Here is a 21,978-nt window from a genome sequence, read left to right as displayed (position 1 = left end):
TAAAATAAAAAATAAATAAAAAAGAATAAAATAAATATTTTATTATATTTTTATTTATCTTTTATTCTTATTTCTTTTTATTATTTATTAAATTAACACCCCCATTGGGTGTGATTATTTCAAATAAAATAAAACAAGAATGAAATATGACCATTTTTATATTCATCATTTCATTCATTGATAGATGAAATGTTCATATTTATTTATTGATTTTATTTTATATTCTGTTTTATTTTTTATATTTTAAATAAATAATAATGAATAAAAATCATTTCATTTCAATTACAATAATTCGTTGTGGTGTGAAATTACGTTTTCCACAAAGTGCGTTTGTTATTCCTTTATATGAAAATGAACACTGTCTACAATATGATTTTGTTTTATTATTTTCTTTATAAACAATAAGATCATCACCACCTCCAAATCCAAACAAACAATGATATGATTGATTATCTAAACAAAATGCATATTGTGGTTTTTTAATATCAAATTTTATCATTCCTTTTATTCTTCCATTTGATTTTAATGAAAATAAAAATGATTTTGGATCATTTATATAATTACCAACTTCGTCAATTTTCACATTAACATATCCTCCAAATTTATTTCCATTTGTATCTTCAATAATAATTATTATATGTTCTTTATTTATTATTCTTTGATCAAATACTGATGTATTCTCATTCCAATCATCAATATCTGAATCAAATAATATATTGGATACTTTTCTATTTGTCCATTCTTCTAGTTGTTTCATTTCTTCTTGTTTCTTTTTTCTTATAGTTTTTATTACTTCTTCTTCTATTTTCTTTCTTTCTTCTTCTTTTCTTCTTCTCTCTTCTTCCTCTCGTTTCTTTCTTTCTTCTTCGTGTTTCTTTCTCTCTTTTTCTTCATCTTCTTCTTTTCTCATCTTCCTCTCTAAATAATCACTATATTGTGTAAACCATTCTTCTTTATTTTTATTAAATTTTGTTTTAATATTGTTAATTTCTTCTTCTAATTTCTTAATTTTATCTTCCATATCCATTTCTTCCATGTGAATGATTTTATCTATTAGTTCATTCTTAGCTTCATTAACTGCCTCTGAATCATCATTACATTCTTCTATTATTTTGTTCATTTTATTTTTAATTATTTCTATTTTATTTACTGTTTCTTGTCCTTTTTCTATTACTATTCTTCTTCTTCTAACTATTTCATCTATTCTATCAAATATTCCTTCTCCTCTTTTAATTGCTTGTTCATATGTTTCATTATCTTGTTTCTCAAATATTTCATTTTTAATACATCCTAAATAATATTGATATTGTTTATTAGTATCATCAATTGATTGTTGAATATTTGGAAGTGTTTCTATTACTTCTTTAATTAACTGGTTATTCAACACTTCTTCCATTTTAATTTAATGAACATCAGATCAAAATCAGATAATTAAATACTTAAATACACGTTTATAACACATCATTTTTTTATTTTAATAAGCGTCATTTCATTTTTATTGTTTTAAATAACAATAATAAAAACAAGAAAATAGAAGACAATAAAATAAAAAGCAGATAATTAAGTATTAATAGAAATATTTTCTTTTGTTCCTTGCTCAGGGGAGATTAAATAATCTCTCACTTTGTTTTAAAAGTGTTTTTTCTTCAACCATTGGATTATTCTTTGATTTTAGTTGTTGAACTGTGAAATTTTCCTTTTCTCATTTTTGATGTGAAATAGAGTATTTAAACATCAATTATTTAAATATTCATTATTTAATTTCTTTTTGATTTTAATGGGTTTAAAATTCTTCTTTATTTTCTTATTTTAAGGAGAATATATAATTATTACTGTATTGCTTTGGGCTAATATTCTTTTTAATATCAACCACGAGATACTTTTTTTCCTTTGATAATCTTATATTATCAAATAATACTTGTATCATAACAAGTAATAATAACATCTTTATAAATACCCATTCTTTTATTGTCAATGATATCCCATCATTGTACATAATAAACACTGCTATTCTTTCAGTACCGGGTAATGTGTTTTTCTAACCAAACGCTACGTCATAACCAGTCCATAACTGGTAGATTTAAATGATGATAATATTTTAGGATTCTGTGTGGTGTCTCTAACGTGCTACCTTCGAATCTAAAAATAATAAAAAATAAGAAATAACAAAACATTTCATCATAATTAATGATAATATCACATAATAATGATATAAATGAAAATGAAATATAAATGAAAATACAATTAATTATAAAAAATGTAGATAATTAAGTGTTATTAGTTTTATTTTATATTGTTCATTGTTCTGGTGAGATTAACATCATCTCTATTTATTATTTTATTGTTTATTGTTTATTTATTCTACTTCTTATTGTTATTTTATTCTTATTTTCTCTATGTTTCATTTATTTCTTCTTTTAATTAATTTAATATTAATTTATTTAATTATAGTTTGTGTAATAGATGTATAATTTTCTTTTCTTTCATATAATTGTTCAACTTCATTATTATTATCATTTAAACTTGTTAATGTTATTGTTATTCTTTGTTGTTCTTAATCTTATAACTATTCATGTATTTATATTATTATATTTATTATATTTTATTTGATTTTATCTAATAAAATATTTGATATGTTGATTATCAATTTATTCTCTTCAAAAATGTGTATCTCTGTTAATTATTTTAATTTCATTTATTCTTTCTTTATTTCTATGTATCGTTATATCATTTGTTTATTTTGTTTATTTATTATTATTTTCTTATTTCTTATTTTCTTTTTATCATATCATTATCATTTAGTTGTTGTTCATTGTTATTTATCATTTATTCATGTAATTCTTCATATTTACTAGATTGTATTTGTAAATCATTAAAATATGATGTTATGTAATAATTCATTTCTTTATTCTTTTCTATTATTTGTTTTTTATTCTTTCATTTTAGTTATTATCTTTGTTGTTATTTATTCTGTTATATTTATTTTATTTTCTCTTTTATATTCTATTTCATTTATTGTTTTATCGTGTCTTTTATCATCTAATTTAATTGTTAATTGTTTCATATCATTTTGAATAGATTGTTCATTAAATATTCTTCTTATTTTTCTTTTTCATTCAATTATTGTATTCTTATTATTCTATTTTGATTATTTGTTGTTTCTCTATTAAGTATTTATGTATCAGTAATGTAACATATGATGGTGTTGTTTTATTTCATTGTTCATTTAATATAATTTATATCTTTCATTTTATCAAATATCAACACATGATTATGTTGTATTTAAATATATTTTAATATCTGTAATGTATATTTACTTATTTAATGAGAGCAAATGAAATATATTTTCTAAAATCAATATAAAACTTCTATTTACTATAAATTAAAGAAAAGATATTAAATTAAATAAATTCTTTTTTCTTCAGATTAAGAAATGTTTATTCAATTTTTTTAATACACTTTACTTCTCTTATAAAGTTTATTTTTAACACATAAACATTGTCATAATATTTCATTGATAACAATTAAATATTTCATTGATTCTTTCATATTGGTTATATTTATTTTTCGATATAGTATTTTATTTAAATACATTTATAATTTTATTATTAATTTTCTCGTTGTTTGATGATATGTTAATCAATTTATGTTTATCATATATTTACTGCTTACATTAATTCTTTCTTTATTATTATTTTTAAGCTCTATTTTATTACTTTATTTTTTAACTTTAATTTAACTATGGGATTAGTCTCCATAAATAAGAAACATCAAAGAACAACTCTATTTAGACCTAGCAAATAACTTTTTAATAATTCTTTTATATATTCTTTTTAATTATTTATATTTTTAGTTAATTGATAATATTTTAAAAATATATTTAATAGTTCACTCTTATACTATCATACTCATTTCATTTATAATCTATTTCTCAAGTAAATAGATAATCTGAGGTCAAACGATATTAAGGTAAACTTGTTTATTAAATTTGGTAATGATGAAAGAGAAGTTTATTGAGTACAGAAAAAAATATGGAATTTTATTACAAAACAAGAATAAACTAACTGATAATGATTCACAAAAATTAATAATAAAAGAAATTAAACAAAGATAGAGAATAATAATATGATAATAAAGAAAACAAATTATTTTCCAAATATCTTCTTAAAGATACTACCATTATGCTTTCTTTTTTCTTTATCTTTTTTATCTTTCTTGTCTTTTTTATCTTTCTTATCTCTTGTTTCATCTTCCATTCCAAGTGCCACTTTTGCTGCCATTTCAAAAACTTCATTTAATCCATTCTATTCATTTTATTAAAATTGGTTTATTTCTTTATGAGAAATTCAAAATAAAAACAAACTTGATTTGCTGCTGAACATTCTGCAAATCCTTTTGCACCAATTTCATTTGCCATAATTTCAATAGACTCTTTTTTAACAAGGTCTTTTCCTTGTTTTTTCAATGTATCAATTAACTTTTGATTATCACGAATATCACATTTTGTTCCTACTAATATGATACGTGGGTCATCACTTTGACAATGTTCTCTGATTTCTGGAACCCATTTAGTTTTGATACGTTCAAATGAATCTTCCTCTGCAATAGAAAAACAGATCATAAAACAGTCAGTATCAGTGTAGCTTAAAGGTCTCATCTCATCAAGGTCATCAGAACCAGAAGTATCCCAAAGGTTCATTTGAATGGCTTTTCCTTCCACCGAAATTGGAGCAGTGTAATTATCAAATACAGTTGGAACATAAGAATCAGGAAAACTATTTGTTGTGTATGTTAACAATAAACAAGTTTTACCAACATTTGTATCTCCAATAACAATTACTTTAACTTCGGCGGTCATTTAATCAAATTTCTTAGTTTCCTTAGTTCCAATTGATCAAACTTTTTTGTTTTGATTCCTATTTTTATTTGGTGATATAATTTTACATTTCAGTTATTTTTCAGTATTTTTTAAATGTTATCTATTCCTTCTTTTTATTATTTGATATAAAATATCTATTTGGTACATTTACTCTCTTTTTATAGAAAACTCATTCTAATTTTCTCCATTCATTTTATTCCCATTTTCCTTCTCTTTCAGATCTTTTTCTTATACTATTTATATCTTTCTCTATTCTAAATATATTGCTATCTCTAAACTAAAAAAGAACACAAAATATAAATCTTATACAATGATTTGCTTTGTTTGAATGCCTTTTTTGAGATATTTTAAACGATTATTTTTGTGGATTTTTTCCTATCTACAAATAAGTTTTATTTGTTCTAAGTTCCTTACTGAAAACTACTTCATATCTTCCGTATTATTGAGATAAATTCTTTGGTGCACTTAATAAGACTTCTCTTTGTTATAAAAAGGTGACCTTCCCTATTCTTAGGATGTTAAATAAAAGAAAACACTTAAAGATTGTTCGTTATATTATAAATTATTATTACTTCTTTGTTTAAATGACTAACCTGTTAAACACTATTTATACCACTACACCTAACTATAACGAAGGTCTTTTATCACTTTAAAACTTAACAATTCTTTGTTTTTTGTACTTATTAGTGAATTAAACAAAGCTAACCTTAAGTGATTTCTACTAATAGAATTAATAATTAATAAACAAAAGATTATTATTTAAAAAAAGTTAAAAAACTAAGTTCATATAATTTTTATGGTTTAAGTGATATTTGTTTATTGTCTTCCTTTTATGTTTAAGTTATGGTCTATGACATATTGATTATAACATAAACTTGATACCTTCACTAAGTAATAAAAATTTCTTTGTTGTAATGTCGTTGCAATAATAATAAGAATGTCAATAAACTATTTATTTGTAATAGACCCAATAAACTAATTAATTATTTAAATAATTTGAGAGCAAATGAAAAATATAATTAATTAAGTCTTCATTAAATAAAATTAAGTTTATAGTAATAAATGGCTCAATTAATTTAATTTTCTTCGGTAACCACAGTAGCTTTCTTATGAACTTTTCGTTTAACAATTTTTCTAACTTTCTTGACAGGTTCATCTTCAGGTTTGTCTTGAGCCAACTTACGTTCTTCAGCTAAATCTTTTTCAAAATCAACTTCCATAGTTTCTTTTCTAGACTTTTTTACTTTCTTTACCTTCTTTATTGGTTTAACCATATCTTCTGCCATACCTTCAACCATGGCTTCTTGTTGTTTTTTCTTTGCTTCACGTTCTTTAGCTTTTCTTTCTTGTTCTTCCATTTTTCTTTTCTTTTCTGCTTCTTTCTTTGCTTCTTTCTCAGCCTTTGCTTTATCTTCTTGATACATTTGTTCTGCTTTTTCATAGCTTTCATAAAAATCTTTGAAATTCTTAAAGAAGTCTTCACTTTTAGGTAATTTACTTGTATCTTCACCATATAACTGACATACTTTTGAATATTGAACATCATATTTCTTTTTATCATTTTCAAGGACTAACATATTGGTTGAATACCCTGAATTAAGTTGTGATAATTCTGCAACAAATCCTTCATTTCCTGGTGTTTTTTGTAATTGAGCAATGGTTGCATCAAATCCTGCAACTGTCTTTTTTAAATCAGCAAATGTTGACTCAACTTCACTTCCCATAACACGTACTGCTGGTACAACTGCTTCAACCTCTTCCATCCAATGAGATAAATCTGGATGTTTCTCATGAATATATTTACATAAGAAATAAACTAAATTCTTTTGGTTATCATTAGACTTTGTATCTGCTAACTTCCCTAAAACACTCATTTTAAATCCACAAGTAATTGGCTTTTTACTTGCTTTATTCATATAATTACCAATGATCAAAATTACTTCAAGTAGTTTTAAGAATGATTTACTTTCACATAATTGTGTTGATGCTGTTAATAATGTTTTTACATTGCGAGAACAATCATCAAATTTACCTGGGAACTGAAGTAATTTCGTCATAACATCTAATTTCTTCTCTGCATTAGAACATTGACTTAATTTGTATGAGAATATTTCAGATGGATCTAATTGTTTTCCAACATACTTTTCAGGGTGTTCATAATAATCTTTTAATAACCCGGGTTCATCTTTGTCTGATGATGCAACTGGAAGTGCATTTTTGAGACCTTCTATTAATGAGACTTCATCAAACAAAGTCATGTCTAGTGAATTGATATTGTCAATTATTGTTTCTACAGATACTCCTTTAAATTTGTTCAACATAATATTAATGTTTTGTGATTTTTTTCCATCAAATATACCAACATACTGAATTTTATTTGATTTGCTAGTGTCTTCCTTTTTTACCACAACTTCTTTTTGTTTAAACATTTCCTCTAAGTCATCAAAACATTCACTAACAGCAACGTCCCCTTCCATTTTACTAAATATAGTATTGTTTAATTGTCTTTCTGGTATTTTTTGCCATTGAACAGCTTTTAACTTATTCTTTGGCTGCTTTAATTTACTTAATGTTGTTTGAACTTTAAGTGCTGGTGCTCCAGGTGGTCTAAATCCAAATCCAGGAGGAGGTGGTGGCATACCTGGCATTCCAGGAGGTGGAGGTGGCATACCTGGCATTCCAGGAGGTGGAGGTGGCATACCTGGCATTCCAGGAGGTGGAGGTGGCATACCTGGCATTCCAGGAGGTGGAGGTGGCATGCCCGGCATTCCAGGAGGAGGTGGGGGTGGTGGCATGCCTGGTACTCCAGGAAGAGGTGGAGGGGGTGGCATACCTGGCATTCCAGGAGGAGGAGGTGGTGGTGGGACTGAAGTAACTCCAGGAGGAGGAGGGGGTGGAACTGAAGTAACTCCAGGAGGAGGAGGAGGGGGTGGGACTGAAGTAACTCCAGAAGGAGGAGGGGGTGCTGCAGTTGGTGTACTAGAAGGAGGTGCTGCAACACCTTTTGGAGACAACTTAAGAACAGCATCCTTTAATCGGTCTAAATCTTCCTTGTTAACAACTTCTTCTTGACTCTTATCTGCTATTTGAACTGCGGTTTCACTAAAAGCAAACACTCCACCTACAGCTTTTAAGTGATCAACTAATTTAGGATTTTTAGTAAGAATTTTCATAACCTCCATTGTGTTATTGTGCTGCACATTAAGTTCATCATACTTGACTTTAAGCCCATCTAAAGCAGCTTGGCTTGATTCTAACAAGGCGATCTTTTTTTCTTTTTCTTCTACTTCTTTTAACTTTAATGTAACTTTTTCTTCATTTTCAGCAATCAAAGAAGACTGTTTTTTCATTTCTTCCATTTTTTGTTGAATTAATTTCTCTTTCTCTTCATCATCAATTTTTGTCTTCTTTACTCCTCCATTTAATTTTAACGTAGCATTTTCTTCCAATAACTTTGCCATTCCAAGACAGTCTGCAGCTCCTGAGACTAAAGAATTAATATCTATTGAATGTTCATTAAACTCGATGGTATTATGTTGATCATTTTCATATGAATAAAGACCAAGTTGTCTAATAAATCTAGTAGCTACAACTAATTTTTGTTGCAAGATAGTTTCATTTTTATTTTTACTGTAATCAGTTCCAACAAGAAATTCAATTTCTTTTAACATCTGAACATAATAAATTTCTGCTCTTGCTTGTTCTAATACTTCTCTAAGTTTTTCATCAGTATGTTCTACACTTAATATTGGAATATTTTTAAATCTTTCTTTCATTTTAGCATCATCTTCTCTTCTTAACTTTTCATATATTCCAATTTGGTTTAAAATATCAGAGACATCTTTGCTCATTGCTAGTGATGCTTTAGACTTTTCTCCATTACACTTTTCATCAAACCCACTTAATGTTAATTCTGCACGTCTTGAGATACGAGTAAAAATATCGTCAGCATTATTTGTTAAATATGAGAACATAGCGGCAATAGTTGCTTTTAATTCACTGTCATCAGTTTTTCCAAATAATTCTACAAGAATTTTAAACCGACCTTCTTTACCTTTAACTTTATCAATTGCAGCTAAAACTTCTTCTGTTCCTTTCTTCTTATTAGAAATTAAACATAATAACATAGTAGCTTCAGTTCTAATTCTTTCATCTGCTACATTAACTGTCAAACATTTCATTAATAAGTCACATACTGTTGATTTAACTACTCTATCTTCTGCTATGGGTGCAATAACTCTTAGTGCCCTAAGACAATTTCTTGATACCTCAGCTCCATTCTTTTTTTCTGATCCATTCATTGAAGAAGTTAATGCATCAATTAATGCTTCTACACCATCTGCCTCAATAAATTGTGATGACCATTTTTCATTTCTTAAAAAAACAATAATTGATTCAATCAATGTCGGTGTTGGTTCACATCTTAAAGAAGAAACTGCAAATGTAGCATTTCTTAATTTACTTTGAGAAGCATCAGGACTGTGTCTTTGAAGAAGTAACCATTTAGTTTCATATGATAATTCACTTGATTCATTTGGTGAAATATCAAATAATGCTGAAATCTCTTTGAACTTTTCATCAATATAATTTGTTGGCGGTAATGCAGATAATTTTGCACTTTGAAGATCTGCTGCAGTAATACCACCTTTCGTTTTAATGTTTTTATTTAATCCACTTTGTTTTCCAACAACAGTCAGTTGTTTCTTTGGCACAGAGGTGTCAAATTTTTGAAAAGGAGAACTGAGTTTATCTCCTCTTGCTGGTAACTTTACCCGTCTAAATACATAGTTACTTTCACTCATTAGTACTATAATTTTTTAGTTTCCTTCAAGTTCTCTTCAAATAACACAAAATTAAAAAAAAACAAAAAATAATTTTTCTTTTTTTGGGGTTTAATAAAAAAAATATGAAATAATTTATTATTATAAAAATATTATAATTTATAGTTTTTAGTTCTTTTTTTTGTTTCAAAAAAGAGTCATTTATAACATGGACAATGTACCTTTAATGAATCCAAGTGAAAACAAAGTAGTAAAAAGATATAAGATAATATTCTATGTACTTGTTGGAACTGGGTTTATCTTTTCTATTTGTTGGATATTTGCATTTATTTTATCACGAAGTAATTACTTAATAGTAACCATAAACAAGAGAATAGGTCTTCTTTGTTTATTAGCTTTCTTAGTAAGAAATATCTTTCTTTTAATTATCCTTGGTTTATATACAATAAATATATTTTAAATAAGTTTTCTTTAGTTTATTTTCTTAAATCCAAATGAAAATATCTAGTAAGTATTAAAGAATTAAATTAAATTAATAAAGAGTGTCTAAAATAGTAAGACAACCTTTAGTATCAATATCTTTATAAACTCCACATGGTCTAGAATCAAATTTATCAGAAATTTCTTTAAAATGTTCTTTACCAAATCCCCATTCTGATAGTCTTGTTTTTGCTCCAATAGATTTAAAAAATTGTTCTGAAGCAGTGATAGCATCTTCTGGTTGTGCGTTTTTAATTCCAAAAACTTGTTCAGCCATTTGAATTAACTTTTGTCTATTCTTTTCTTTATGAAATTTCATTACTCCTGGCATAGCCATTGCTAATGTTTCTCCATGTGCAAGTCCATAATATGCTGTAATTTCATGTCCAATTCTATGGGCTCCCCAACATTGATCAATACCACATGTCAAAGAATAGTTTAAAGCTACTGTAGCAGCATAACAAAAAGTAGCTCGTGTTTGATAATCATAATGATTTTTTAATGTTATTGGTGCAACTTTAATAATACTCTTCATAACTGCTTCACATTCTCCATCAATTACAGGATTTTTTTGATAATGTCCAATGTACTGTTCATAAACATGAACAAATGCATCAATTAACCCATTTCTAATTTGGTTGTCTGGTAAGGTAAATGAATGACATGGATCAACAATAGCAAAGAGAGGATAACAACTATCATCTTCAGCTGCTCGTTTGTCATTAGAAGAATGACGTGAAATCACAAATCCTGGATTCATTTCTGATCCAGTAGCTGGGATTGTTAAAATGACACCAATTTTTGCTTTAGCTGGGTTATATTTAAATGTACCAGCTTTCATTAATATATCATATGTATCATTTGAGTATGTATGTTCCATAGCAAGTGCAATGTATTTAGTAGCATCTATAACTGATCCTCCTCCTACAGCAAGGAAAAAATTAATATTATTTTCTTTAGCAAGTTTAATTGCTTTAGTACAAGTTTCATGTGATGGGTTTGGTTCTATTCCTCCAAACTCTATTAATGGTTTAACATATTTTAATACCTCTTCATAAATTCCATTTTTTTTAATTGACCCACCACCATATGTCATCATAATTCTAGCACCTTCAGGAATAAGGTGCTGTTTAACAATTTCTTCACAACTACCTTTTCCATAAACCAATCTAACTGGATTATAAAAAGTGAAGTTATTCATTAAATAAATGAAGGGGGAATTTAAATAAAAAGTAATAGTCAAGTTCTTAATTCAAAATAAACTTATTTTAAATAGAAACTAAATAGTAAAATAGAAAATATTAAAATTCTTTTTTCTTTTTGAATTATAAAAAACCCAATGGACTTTTTAATGAGAATTTTTAATTTCATCTAAACCTATTTGTTTGATAATGACTGAAAATATAGTTGTGTTAAATGACCTCAAAGATTCTAAAGGAATTACTCTTCTTAAAGATGAAAAAAGTATATTTTGCATTATTAAATCACAAATTGGAATTGATGAAGCAAATAAATTAATTCAACTAATTAAAAAAGAACCAAGTAAAGATATTGTTACACAAACTGTAAGTTCAATTAAATATAATAAATTAATAAAATTAGATAAACAACAAACGAGTTATGAAATTAATGTAATGAAACCACAAAATATTCAAGAAATTAATAAATATAAAAAACAACAATACAAATTGTTTTTAGAAACACCTGAATTATACCAACAATACACTCTTCCTTATATCTCTACTATTCCTTCTTCAACTCTACAATGGATCAATGATTATTCAAATGATATTACTAAACCTTTACTTAAAGGTAATGGATTCTTTTTAGTTCCTGATGTAAAATGGAATATGAAAGATATGAATTTGTTTTATGGTATTTGTTTTTCTAATGACCCATCTATTCTTTCTATTAGATCTTTACGTCAATGTCATCTTCCTTTATTAAAACGAATGCGTTTTGAAGTATTAAAATATATAAATTCAGTAACTAGTTTAAAAGAAGAAGAAATTGTTATTTATTGTCATTATCATCCATCTTTTTGGCATTTTCATGTTCATTTTACAAGTATTAATTTTCCTACATTAGCTCGAAATAACTCAATTGGAAAAGCAATTCTACTTGATACAATTATTCAAAACATTGAATTAGATGATCTATATTATTCTAAAGCTAATATTATTATTTCTATTGGAACAGCTCATCAATTATATGATAAATTTAATCAAACAAAATAAAATTTTAATAATCATTCAAAACAATAAATTGATACAATTTAATTCTTTTTTGTATTCTTTTTCTATTGAAATATATTACTTTCGATTTAATATGATGATGAAGAACTATTATTTTCTCGTTGTTTTTTTCTTTTTAATCTTTTTACAATCTTTTTTCTTTTTGTATTTGATTCACTAGAACTATCATCACTAATTTTATCATCATCACTCTCTTCATCGTTATCATCTTCTTCTTCATTGTCATCTTCTTCATTTTCTTCTTTGCTTTCATTATCATCATCTCCTTCATACTCTTGTAATGAAGTATCACTTTCTTCACTTATTCCATCTTCAATTATAATAGCTCCAACATTTTCTTCTTCCATTTTATTATCCTTTTTAGTCCTAGTAGATTTTGTTATTGGTTTTTTATCTTCTTCAGAATTAATAATATCAGTAAGTGATTCCATTGGCTCTTGAGAAGACTCTTCAAGATCATAATCAAAATCAGAGAAACTAATATCCTCATATGAAGATTGATCTAACCTTGTTGTTACATGTTTAAAATCAACAACCCTTTGAGTTAAATAAAATAAGACTTGGGTTGTTGATACTGTAGCAGAAGTTAATGATTCTTTATTAACAAATTGAATAATTTTTTTATAATATAACTCGTCTTGATAACAAATTGGTAATTTTTGAATAACTTTTAATAGAATTGAATGAGCCGTATTAATAAATGGAACTAGATTATTTATGTCTTTTGAAGGAATAAATTTTAATCCACTAATAATATTAATGATATTTGAACTTCCTTTAATTCTTTTTTGTCTTTTTTCAATACTATTTTTTAATGTTTCTAAGAACTCATTAATTTCTTGAATTAATTGAATTGTAATTTCTTTTACTGTAATTGATTCTGAAGTTAATAGATTAGTTGGATTTGAATAATTTTTATAATCAATTGATTTACATTGATTTTCTTCAATCATAGAAGTTCTAATACCAAATTCTTGATAAAGACTTTGTTCTAAATGTATAGTATCTTTAATTGTTATTAAATGTTTACTTAATTCTATTTCTCTTAAACTCTTACTTTGTCCATAAAATTGAATTAAATTATTCATTTTAAATTCAGTATCAACCAACATCCAATTTAACTCACTTGTTTCAATAATAAGATAATTATTAATATACATAAAATATCTACACATTTTATCAATTCCTATAATTTTTGTTTGATGTTTATTTTGAACTATTTTTTTACCTATTTTTGTGTTTAAAAATAGTTGAATTAACTTAACAATCACTGAAACTTTAACTCTTGGTTGTATCATATAAGATAAATAAGAGTGTTTTACATATTGCATTGCATTTAATGAAAATGTTGTTCCTTCTTTTTCTAATATAATACATAATAATCCTGGTATAGTAACTTTATTAATTGGCATACCCATTCTTTCAAACCAATATAATTCTTGATAATGAAATATTAAAGGAATTAAAAATTTATATAACTTTATCGTTGTCCAATCTTCTTTTAAAACGTCCTCATAATACAGTGCTGTTACAAGTGATTTAAATGATGAATCTTCTATCTCAATTTCTTTTTTAAACTCGTTAATAAAATTCCATATATAAATAACACCTTGTACAAGATCTCCTGATTCATCTGATAGTAGTGTTAATGGGGTATATATTTGTTTATGAGACATTCTACTATATTATGAAGTTCTTTTTAATTTTTTTTAATATTATTATATTTTCTTCCCTTTATCATTTCATCTTTCATTCATTATTTATTATAAATATTTACCCTTTCTCATTTTATTAATTTGTTTAATTTATCTATCATATTCTTTCTTTAATTCTTTTTTAATAATTAAATAATCATTGAAGATTAATTTTTATCAAATTCCTTGAAGAACCCTTCTTTTTTCTTTTTGTTTTAAAATTACTAAGAAATCTTATAATTAAATCTTAGAACTTTTTTAAAAATGATTGAAATTGCTAGAATAAAATATTTATTATGGCATTTTATAAATATCTGTATATGTAGGAACATTAGGTGGTGGATAAGTTCCAATCAATGAGCACTGTTCTTGATAATCCATTCTTTGATACTCTAAGTCAATAGATATCCTTTCTTGTTTATATTCTCTCCCACTATCCTTCCTTTTTCTTTCTCTATTTCTGCCTCTTCGACGAGATTTTTCATCATTTTTTTCTTGTTGTGGTTGAGGTATTTCCCAAGAAAGACGTTTTTCTCTTTTAACCAAAGTCGAAGGATACCCATAACTTTCAAGTGAAGCAAATTGATTGGGAATTGGTAAAACATGAAGATAATTACATCCACTGTGTTTAGGACAAACACCCATATCATGTTGTTTGCATCTTGACTCTTTTAAATCAATAATTCCAACATAACTTGGATTTAATACTACAGAACTAAATAACTGACCTTGAAGGTGTTTTACTGCTTCTGCAGCCATAGCTTCAGTAGCAAATTTAACTAAAACATTTCCTTTAAGATGAGGTGCTTGATTCTCTGAAACAATCATATCAACAACCTGGCCAAACCCTGAACAGAGTGTGTACAGATCAAAAAAAAAGTGTTCATATTGTTCTTGGTCTTGAGGTGTGATTACTTGTTGTGCTGGCCAAACATGTGGTAATAAAATGGTAACGCTTGACTGTGGGATGATATGAACTTTCTCGCAAATGTCTCCATGACGACAAGACCCAACTTTAGAGAAGAACTCACAGAGATTAAGATTTTCCATCAATAACTAAAAACTGTTTTTCTTTTTGTTATTTTTTATTTTTTGATTTTTTTTTTTAGGATTTTTTTAAATTATTAACTTTTTTAAGAATGATGTTTCATTTATTTTTTAAAAAATTCATTCTCCACTAAAAAAGAATTAAAAGAGATTTAATCCAGTAATGTCTTCTCAAAAAGTAGTTAGTGTCGGAATTGATTTAGGAACTACTTGTTGTTACGTTGCTTGTGTTGAAGAAGGTGGTGGACCAAAAATACTTTTAAATAATGGTGAGGACTATATACCTTCATGGATTTCTCTTTCACATGTTGTGAAGGGCTCAGGTGTTGTTGTAGGAAAATCAGCAAAGAATGACTTTAACTCTCATTGTGTTGGGTATGACTCTAAAAGATTAGTTGGTAGAAAGGTTGATGAGATTAAGGATTGGGAAAGGAGCTTATGGTCTTTTGACGTTGTTGAGAAGTATGGAATGTCAGCACTTTCAATTTATAATCCATTAACCCAAGAGAATGAGGTCTTTGTTGCTGAAGAAGTTTCTTGTTTTCTAGTAAGGGCATTAATAGATGTTGTAAAAGGAACTAAGTCCAACCCAATAATAGATAGAGTTGTTGTTACTGTACCTGTTAATTTCAATGACAGTCAACGACTTGCTACTGAAAGGGCAGTTAGGTTAGCTGGAGTTAAAGAAGTTAGTATCTTAAATGAACCTTCTGCAACTATTATTGCCTATCAGAACGAGTTTCAAATTAAAGAAGGAGAAAAGGTTATTGTTATAGATTTTGGGGGAGGGACATTAGATGTGTGTTGTTGTTTTATTGAAAAACATGGTATCAAAGTTTTGTCTAATGGTGGAAATCAGAATTTAGGGGGTAATGATTTTGATAAAGTTATTTCAGATATTATTAAACAAAAAGCGATCGATTTTGGTGTAGTTGAAGATTATTATTGGGAGAAAACTGAAAAAGATACAAAAGAAGAAATAAATAAAAAAAGTAAGAGATTAACTCGTCTTAAAAAAGAATCTGAAAGAGTTAAGATTGAATTATCAAAACAAGGCAGCGTTAGTATAAACTTAGAAAATTTAATAGATAACGACATATTAAATGATGATGAAATAGTACCTGATATTAGTATCAGTCAAGAAGAATTTCAAGAGGGATGTAATGAAGTAAGTATAATGGATGATTTTACTAATTGTGTTCTAGATGTTTTGAGACGAGCAGGACTTAATGAAAAAACAGTTGATTTGGTTATTCCTGTTGGTGGAAGTTGTTTAGTTCCATGCGTCAGAGATAGGATATCAAAAATGTTCAGCTCAAAAAAAATGGCAGAATGCAAATTTGATCGCAGAACATCTGTAGCCAAAGGAGCAGCACTTGAAGCTTCAAAGAATACTCAAATAAAAATTTTTAATTTATACGAAACTGTCCCATTTGATATTGGATTTGAAGTATCAGGAAAGAGATTAGATACTTTTATCAAAGCTGGAGATAAGCTTCCTCATTCGTCAATAAAGAAGTTTCTTCCAGAGAAAAAAAACCAAACATATGCAGTTTATTCAATTTACAGAGGGACTTCCTCTTATATAGAAAATGATGAGTTTGTCGAGTCTGTAACGATTAAAGGAATACCAGGAGAGATATCAAATAGATATGAAATGACAGTTAAATGTAAAGTTGATGGGAATGGAATAGTAGAAATTGAAATATATCATGATGGAAAAGAAGAGAGAATAGGAGAGATAAGAGTTGAAATGGATTTAAAAAAGTATGAGAAATACTTTGAAGAAATGAAGAGACATATAGAGATATTCTATCGGTAAAGAGAAGAAGAGAAAATGAAAGAGAAAACAAGTTTTTGGTTGAAAATTTTGAAAAAAGAAATTAAAAAGGAAATTGAAAAATTTTTTGAGAAAGAAATGAATAAAGAAAAAGTGTCTTTCATTAACTTCATTGATAAAAATAAACATTAAGTATTTCTTCATTTGATATTCATTAGTTTAATTAATAAGATAATGTCATGGTTAAAAGAAGGAGAGTTAAAACATGAATAACTAAATTCTTTCTTTATATTGACTTTATTGAGTTTAAAGAAACAGATATTATTTTGTTTTAGGAAGTAGATGAAAGTTGATTAAGAATATCTTCAATAAATATAGAAAGAAATCAAAGAAACAAGAGAATGATAGAATTCTTATTCAATTCTTCTTTTAGAAGATATAGTTGGATAATTAGGATTTAGTTTTAAACACTAAATAATTAAAAAGAAAAAAAGACAAATAACACTTGAATTTATGGTAAGAATATTTTACAATAATTCAAAATTATGATAAAAGAAGAAATTGTCAATAAAGAATGAATTAAATCAATATTTTATGATTATTAAAACAATACAATTTGTTGTTATACAAAATAGAGTATTAATGTTTTAACAATCATAAAGATATAACACAACAATAAATCATGTTTTTAGATGGAAACACAAAGATTTTAATTTTAATATTCTTGTTTTATTTTATAATCTTTGAATAAAATCTTCAATCAATTTAAAAATGAAAAGACTCTTATTTTCTTATTTCTATCTTTCATCATTCTTTTATTCTTTTTGTTATTCATTCTTATTTTTATTTGTTTATTTATTTATCATTATTTCATCTTTTCATTTCAAATTAATCACATGTTATTTGGTGTTGTTAAATGAAAATCAAATAATAACAAAGAGTTAGATTATTGAATGGAGTAATAAGAAAAAGAAGAAGGATGAGAGTTGTTCTTGTGTTAATGATAAATAACAAAGAAACACATAAAATTAATAAAAATAAAAAATAAAATTAATAAAAATAAAAAATAAAATTAATAAAAATAAAAAAAGAAAAAAAAACTCAAAAAAACACAGAAATTGAAGAATGTCAGACAAAAAACCTAAACATAATTCACAAGATAAAGAAGTTGAAAAAGAAAGCAAGAAAAAAGCCAAAAAAGAAGAAACAGAAGAATCTGAAGAAGAAATTAAACATAAAGACAAAAAAGAGAATAAAACAAAAGGGAAAAAAGAACAAGAAAGTAGTGAAGAAATAGAAGAAGAAAAGGAAAGTAAGAAAAAAGTTAAAAAGGAAAAAGAAATAAAAGTTCCATTTGAAGATGATAAATATGTACAAATAGGAGAAAAAAGATATGTTAGACTTAATCAATTTAAAGGAACAAAATATATTGATATAAGAGAATTTTATGAACGAGATGGAGAATTAAAACCAGGACAGAAAGGAATTTCATTAAAAGATTATGAATTTGAAGAATTTGTTAAAAACATTGAGAAAATCAAGAAATGGATTAAGTAAACAAACAACAAAATATTAACACAATTTAACCAATTTCTTTTTTTTATATTATTTTCTTTAATTCTTTATTTAAAAATTAATTATTCTTTTTTTGTTATTCATTTCTTATTTTATTATTTTATTATTTTATTATTTTATTATAATTTCATGTATTTCTTATTTTTTTTTTGTTTTTTCTTTTTATTATTTCTTTCTTCTTTTTTAATAAAATGTTTTCTTTGTATTTTATTATATTTGTATAATCATTCTTCTTTATTCAATTCTTCTTTTTCTTCCTTTTTCTTCTTTATTCTTTTTCTATTATTTATTCATTTAAAAACTATTCATCATTATTATTTATCATTTCATTATATATTATCTATGAGTTATTTGATTATATTTATTTATGACGAAAATAAATTGCAATAAAACAAATAATTAAATTGATCTAATTTCTGAATATTATTCTTCATTTCTTTTATTAATCTTTTCATAAATTCTTATATTTTATTATTAATAAAACTCATCATTGTTATATTCATAAATATTTTGTTATTAATCATTTATATTTTTCATTTTTTAATTTTATTAATCAAATTATTTCGTATTATTCTTTATTTATTATTTATTCATTGCACATTATAAATCAATCAAATAATATATTTAATATTTGATCATTGAATAATGTCCTTGTTAATTAATTATCATTTGAAATAAATTATTATGACTTTTTCAACAAAATAACAAAATAATAAATAAATCTTTTCTTCATATCATTGTTTATATTTTCATTCTTATTTTATCAAAATGATTTATCACTCATTTATTATTTTTATTTATCTTTTATTCTTATTTCTTTTTATTATTTATTAAATTAACACAATGAATATGATTCTTTCAAATAAAATAAAACCAGAAAGAAATATGTCCATTTTTATATTCATCATTTCATTCATTGGCAGATGAAATATTCATATTCATTGATTAATTTTATTTTATATTCTTTTTTAGTTTTATATTTCAAATAAATAATAATGAATAAAAATCATTTCATTTCAATTACAATAATTCGTTGTGGTGTGAAATATTCTGGGCGTTGTTTTCCACAAAGTGCGTTTGTTATTCCTTTATATGAAAATGAACACTGTTTACAATATGATTTTGTTTTATCATTTTCTTTATAAACAAAAATATCCCATCCATATCCAAATGTAAACAATATATCACTTGTTTGATCACATAACCAAAATGTATATTCTGGTTCTTTAATATCAAATTTCTTCATTCCTTGTATTCTTCCTTTTGATTCTAATGAAAATAAAAATGATTTTTGATCATTTGTATAACAATTAACTTCGTCAATTTTCACATTAACATAACCACCAAATTTATTTCCATTTTCATCTTCAATAATAATTATTATATGTTCTTTATTTATTATTCTTTTATCAAATACTGATGTATTCTGATTCCAATCATCTTTATCTGAATCAAATAGTATATTGGATAATTTTCTATTTGTCACTCTTCTAGTTGTTCAATTTGATATTTCGGTGGATATTTCTTTTCAACTCTTTTACTTTCCCAGTCTATTCTAATATCTTCTAATTTTCCTTTATTCCTGGTTGTACTTCCTTTATTACCTTCAATTAATTTATTAATTCGTATTTCTTGGGTTTCCATCACTTTTGTAATGATAGTATCAACTTGTTCTGATAGTATCTCTTTATCATCATATCTAATTTCATTAATTCTTTGATAGACATCCTTTAAATTATTTATCATCCTCATTCCTTCTTTTATTTTATTTTTAACTATTTCATTTCTTCTAATTATTTCTTCTTTTCTGTCATAAATTCCTTCGATTCTTTTAATTCTATCTTCTGGGTTTTCATCTTTATTGTCAGTTATATCTTCTCCAATTCTTTTTTCCCAATTCTCATTATATTTTTGTACACTTTTCATGACTTTATCAATCTGACACTTAACAATATTACTTATTTCTTGTAACTCATTAAACGTTTCATTTCTTTCTTCTTTGTTTATGTTCATTTTTCTTTTATTCTTCTTTGGTATTTAGTTTATTTCTTATTCTTTTTATTTTCTTATAAACATCATTCATTCATTTTCAAGTTCTAATTACTAGTTTGATTTATTGATAGATCATCTATTTTTATCAATTATTATAAATAGATTAAATTAAAATTGATTATTTATTATTTTATTATTTATTATTGTTAATAGTTGATAAATTACAAACAAAAGAATAAAGATAATAATCAAATCATGAAATGCTAAAGATATGAAACTACAAGAATAGTAAATATGAAATCAATAAAGAAAGCATAACAAAATAAATAAATAGAGTATTAATTGATATACTGTTAATTTGAATTAATTTGTTAAATAAGAAATTAAGATGGGAACAAATAGAAAGCATAATAAAAGTAATAAACATTAATGTAAATAATGATAAAGAATACATTAATAATATTAAAATATCACATAAAATAAAATAATCAACTAAAAGATATATTAAAATGAAAGTGAACCATCATAGAAGGGAAAGTAGAGTGTAATCTAATAATAAAAAACATTATCATAAAAAATAATACTATAATATTGATAATGAATCTTAACTCTATCATCAATCAAGTTAAAGAAATGAAAATAGATAAATGTGTAAATATTAATTACTACTGGAAAAGGAAAGAATCAGATAAATTAATAAGAGAAATAAATAATAAATGGGTATGGTCAGGAAGCAGAATAGAAAATCTGCAAGAAGATATGAAAATGATTTCAATATGTATGTATTATTATCTCCAAAGTAAATTTAAATGAGATAAATTTGATGAAATAAAAGAAATCCTAAGGAAAATAAATAGACTAGAAGATCTAATCAAGGGAATGGTACAGAATAAAATGCATCATGAGATTAAATGAACAAGATGCAGATGAAATTAAGATTAAAGCACATGAAAGAATAACAATGTCATTATCACAATGGATAACTTAAATCTAAACCTGATGAGAATAAGTAACTAGAAACAGAAATTAACACAATACATTTGTATGATTTGACAAAAATGTCATCAATAAATTAAATATTAGATAAAAAGAATAAAACTAGTCTATTAAATAACATGAATATTGTGTCAGACCATATTATTAATTAAGCCTACTTGAAGAAAAAAATATACAAAGAAATGAAAAAGATAGAATGAGAAGAGAAATAAGAGATGTCAAAATAATTCCAGCAGTAATTTTAATAAATAGGCAAGTAAATATTGAAAGTATTAAATTAATTAAAAAATTAAAGATCAAAATTGCCATCATAAAAGAAGTTAAAAACATTGTAATCAAAAATATATAATAGATGTCATTGAATATCGCATCTACCACAACAAAAAAGTATTCATTAGAATTGCTAGGAAACGACTCAAGGATAGGATAGTCCCAGAGCAAGGACAATGAAAAAATTTCTATTACACTTAATATACTTTTATTTCTATCTTTCTTCTAT

The 21,978-nt window shown here is 25.2% G+C and overlaps 8 protein-coding genes across 8 annotated transcripts, besides 46 other annotated features; 3 read left to right on the top strand and 5 right to left on the bottom strand.

The window, feature by feature from the left end:
* Positions 1-836: a repeat region.
* Positions 798-1,552: a repeat region.
* Positions 1,546-2,141: a repeat region.
* A 1-nt stretch (position 2,142) lies between these two features.
* Positions 2,143-2,248: a repeat region.
* Positions 2,249-2,250: 2 nt separating this feature from the next.
* Positions 2,251-2,376: a repeat region.
* A 39-nt stretch (positions 2,377-2,415) lies between these two features.
* Positions 2,416-2,615: a microsatellite.
* Positions 2,616-2,676: 61 nt separating this feature from the next.
* Positions 2,677-2,853: a microsatellite.
* Positions 2,854-2,904: 51 nt separating this feature from the next.
* Positions 2,905-3,072: a microsatellite.
* A 207-nt stretch (positions 3,073-3,279) lies between these two features.
* Positions 3,280-3,300: a sequence feature (AT_rich).
* Positions 3,301-3,337: 37 nt separating this feature from the next.
* Positions 3,338-3,412: a sequence feature (AT_rich).
* Positions 3,413-3,554: 142 nt separating this feature from the next.
* Positions 3,555-3,737: a microsatellite.
* Positions 3,738-3,805: 68 nt separating this feature from the next.
* Positions 3,806-3,886: a sequence feature (AT_rich).
* A 259-nt stretch (positions 3,887-4,145) lies between these two features.
* On the bottom strand, positions 4,146-4,858 carry EDI_195020 (GTPase_rho, putative; the record flags this gene model as incomplete). Its single annotated transcript, XM_001736736.1, has 2 exons — positions 4,146-4,304; positions 4,364-4,858. The coding sequence occupies 2 exons, from the start codon at positions 4,856-4,858 to the stop codon at positions 4,146-4,148; spliced, it is 654 nt and encodes a 217-aa protein (XP_001736788.1).
* Positions 4,185-4,258: a microsatellite.
* Positions 4,859-5,429: 571 nt separating the features above from the next.
* Positions 5,430-5,450: a sequence feature (AT_rich).
* A 157-nt stretch (positions 5,451-5,607) lies between these two features.
* Positions 5,608-5,656: a sequence feature (AT_rich).
* A 199-nt stretch (positions 5,657-5,855) lies between these two features.
* Positions 5,856-5,877: a sequence feature (AT_rich).
* Positions 5,878-5,955: 78 nt separating this feature from the next.
* Positions 5,956-9,681, bottom strand: EDI_195010 (uncharacterized protein; the record flags this gene model as incomplete). The annotated part of the gene is made up of 1 exon (XM_001736735.1): positions 5,956-9,681. One exon carries the CDS (start codon positions 9,679-9,681, stop codon positions 5,956-5,958), a length of 3,726 nt encoding a protein of 1,241 aa, XP_001736787.1.
* Positions 6,182-6,296: a microsatellite.
* Positions 7,723-7,842: a microsatellite.
* A 47-nt stretch (positions 9,682-9,728) lies between the features above and the next one.
* Positions 9,729-9,824: a sequence feature (AT_rich).
* Positions 9,825-10,095: 271 nt separating this feature from the next.
* Positions 10,096-10,124: a sequence feature (AT_rich).
* Positions 10,125-10,172: 48 nt separating this feature from the next.
* Positions 10,173-10,200: a sequence feature (AT_rich).
* EDI_195000 (alcohol dehydrogenase, putative) lies at positions 10,193-11,341 on the bottom strand (the record flags this gene model as incomplete). The annotated part of the gene is made up of 1 exon (XM_001736734.1): positions 10,193-11,341. The coding sequence occupies one exon, from the start codon at positions 11,339-11,341 to the stop codon at positions 10,193-10,195; it is 1,149 nt and encodes a 382-aa protein (XP_001736786.1).
* A 53-nt stretch (positions 11,342-11,394) lies between these two features.
* Positions 11,395-11,475: a sequence feature (AT_rich).
* A 56-nt stretch (positions 11,476-11,531) lies between these two features.
* EDI_194990 (scavenger mRNA-decapping enzyme DcpS, putative) lies at positions 11,532-12,377 on the top strand (the record flags this gene model as incomplete). The annotated part of the gene is made up of 1 exon (XM_001736733.1): positions 11,532-12,377. The coding sequence occupies one exon, from the start codon at positions 11,532-11,534 to the stop codon at positions 12,375-12,377; it is 846 nt and encodes a 281-aa protein (XP_001736785.1).
* Positions 11,714-11,741: a sequence feature (AT_rich).
* Positions 12,346-12,389: a sequence feature (AT_rich).
* Positions 12,390-12,463: 74 nt separating this feature from the next.
* EDI_194980 (uncharacterized protein) lies at positions 12,464-14,071 on the bottom strand (the record flags this gene model as incomplete). The annotated part of the gene is made up of 1 exon (XM_001736732.1): positions 12,464-14,071. One exon carries the CDS (start codon positions 14,069-14,071, stop codon positions 12,464-12,466), a length of 1,608 nt encoding a protein of 535 aa, XP_001736784.1.
* Positions 12,560-12,666: a microsatellite.
* Positions 12,992-13,027: a sequence feature (AT_rich).
* A 20-nt stretch (positions 14,072-14,091) lies between the features above and the next one.
* Positions 14,092-14,122: a sequence feature (AT_rich).
* Positions 14,123-14,150: 28 nt separating this feature from the next.
* Positions 14,151-14,171: a sequence feature (AT_rich).
* Positions 14,172-14,180: 9 nt separating this feature from the next.
* Positions 14,181-14,247: a sequence feature (AT_rich).
* Positions 14,248-14,383: 136 nt separating this feature from the next.
* Positions 14,384-15,139, bottom strand: EDI_194970 (splicing factor U2Af 38 kDa subunit, putative; the record flags this gene model as incomplete). Its single annotated transcript, XM_001736731.1, has 1 exon — positions 14,384-15,139. One exon carries the CDS (start codon positions 15,137-15,139, stop codon positions 14,384-14,386), a length of 756 nt encoding a protein of 251 aa, XP_001736783.1.
* A 16-nt stretch (positions 15,140-15,155) lies between these two features.
* Positions 15,156-15,196: a microsatellite.
* A 3-nt stretch (positions 15,197-15,199) lies between these two features.
* Positions 15,200-15,257: a sequence feature (AT_rich).
* Positions 15,258-15,299: 42 nt separating this feature from the next.
* Positions 15,300-16,958, top strand: EDI_194960 (chaperone protein DNAK, putative; the record flags this gene model as incomplete). Its single annotated transcript, XM_001736730.1, has 1 exon — positions 15,300-16,958. The coding sequence occupies one exon, from the start codon at positions 15,300-15,302 to the stop codon at positions 16,956-16,958; it is 1,659 nt and encodes a 552-aa protein (XP_001736782.1).
* Positions 16,534-16,555: a sequence feature (AT_rich).
* Positions 16,959-17,622: 664 nt separating the features above from the next.
* Positions 17,623-17,657: a sequence feature (AT_rich).
* A 42-nt stretch (positions 17,658-17,699) lies between these two features.
* Positions 17,700-17,800: a microsatellite.
* A 146-nt stretch (positions 17,801-17,946) lies between these two features.
* Positions 17,947-18,016: a microsatellite.
* Positions 18,017-18,041: 25 nt separating this feature from the next.
* On the top strand, positions 18,042-18,473 carry EDI_194950 (uncharacterized protein; the record flags this gene model as incomplete). The annotated part of the gene is made up of 1 exon (XM_001736729.1): positions 18,042-18,473. The coding sequence occupies one exon, from the start codon at positions 18,042-18,044 to the stop codon at positions 18,471-18,473; it is 432 nt and encodes a 143-aa protein (XP_001736781.1).
* Positions 18,089-18,264: a microsatellite.
* A 33-nt stretch (positions 18,474-18,506) lies between the features above and the next one.
* Positions 18,507-18,619: a microsatellite.
* A 6-nt stretch (positions 18,620-18,625) lies between these two features.
* Positions 18,626-18,676: a microsatellite.
* Positions 18,677-18,697: 21 nt separating this feature from the next.
* Positions 18,698-18,860: a microsatellite.
* A 69-nt stretch (positions 18,861-18,929) lies between these two features.
* Positions 18,930-19,086: a microsatellite.
* Positions 19,087-19,274: 188 nt separating this feature from the next.
* Positions 19,275-20,381: a repeat region.
* A 92-nt stretch (positions 20,382-20,473) lies between these two features.
* Positions 20,474-20,559: a microsatellite.
* Positions 20,560-20,620: 61 nt separating this feature from the next.
* Positions 20,621-20,688: a sequence feature (AT_rich).
* A 100-nt stretch (positions 20,689-20,788) lies between these two features.
* Positions 20,789-21,442: a repeat region.
* Positions 21,424-21,550: a repeat region.
* Positions 21,551-21,560: 10 nt separating this feature from the next.
* Positions 21,561-21,959: a repeat region.
* Positions 21,960-21,978: the final 19 nt, after the last annotated feature.

Source organism: Entamoeba dispar, genomic scaffold (assembly GCF_000209125.1).
Source record: "Entamoeba dispar SAW760 scf_1105229460033 genomic scaffold, whole genome shotgun sequence".
In the NCBI taxonomy this organism is placed as follows: Eukaryota; Evosea; order Mastigamoebida; family Endamoebidae; genus Entamoeba; species Entamoeba dispar.
The sequence above is the reverse complement of the archived record's forward strand: the minus strand, read 5'-3'. Positions and strand labels throughout refer to the sequence as shown.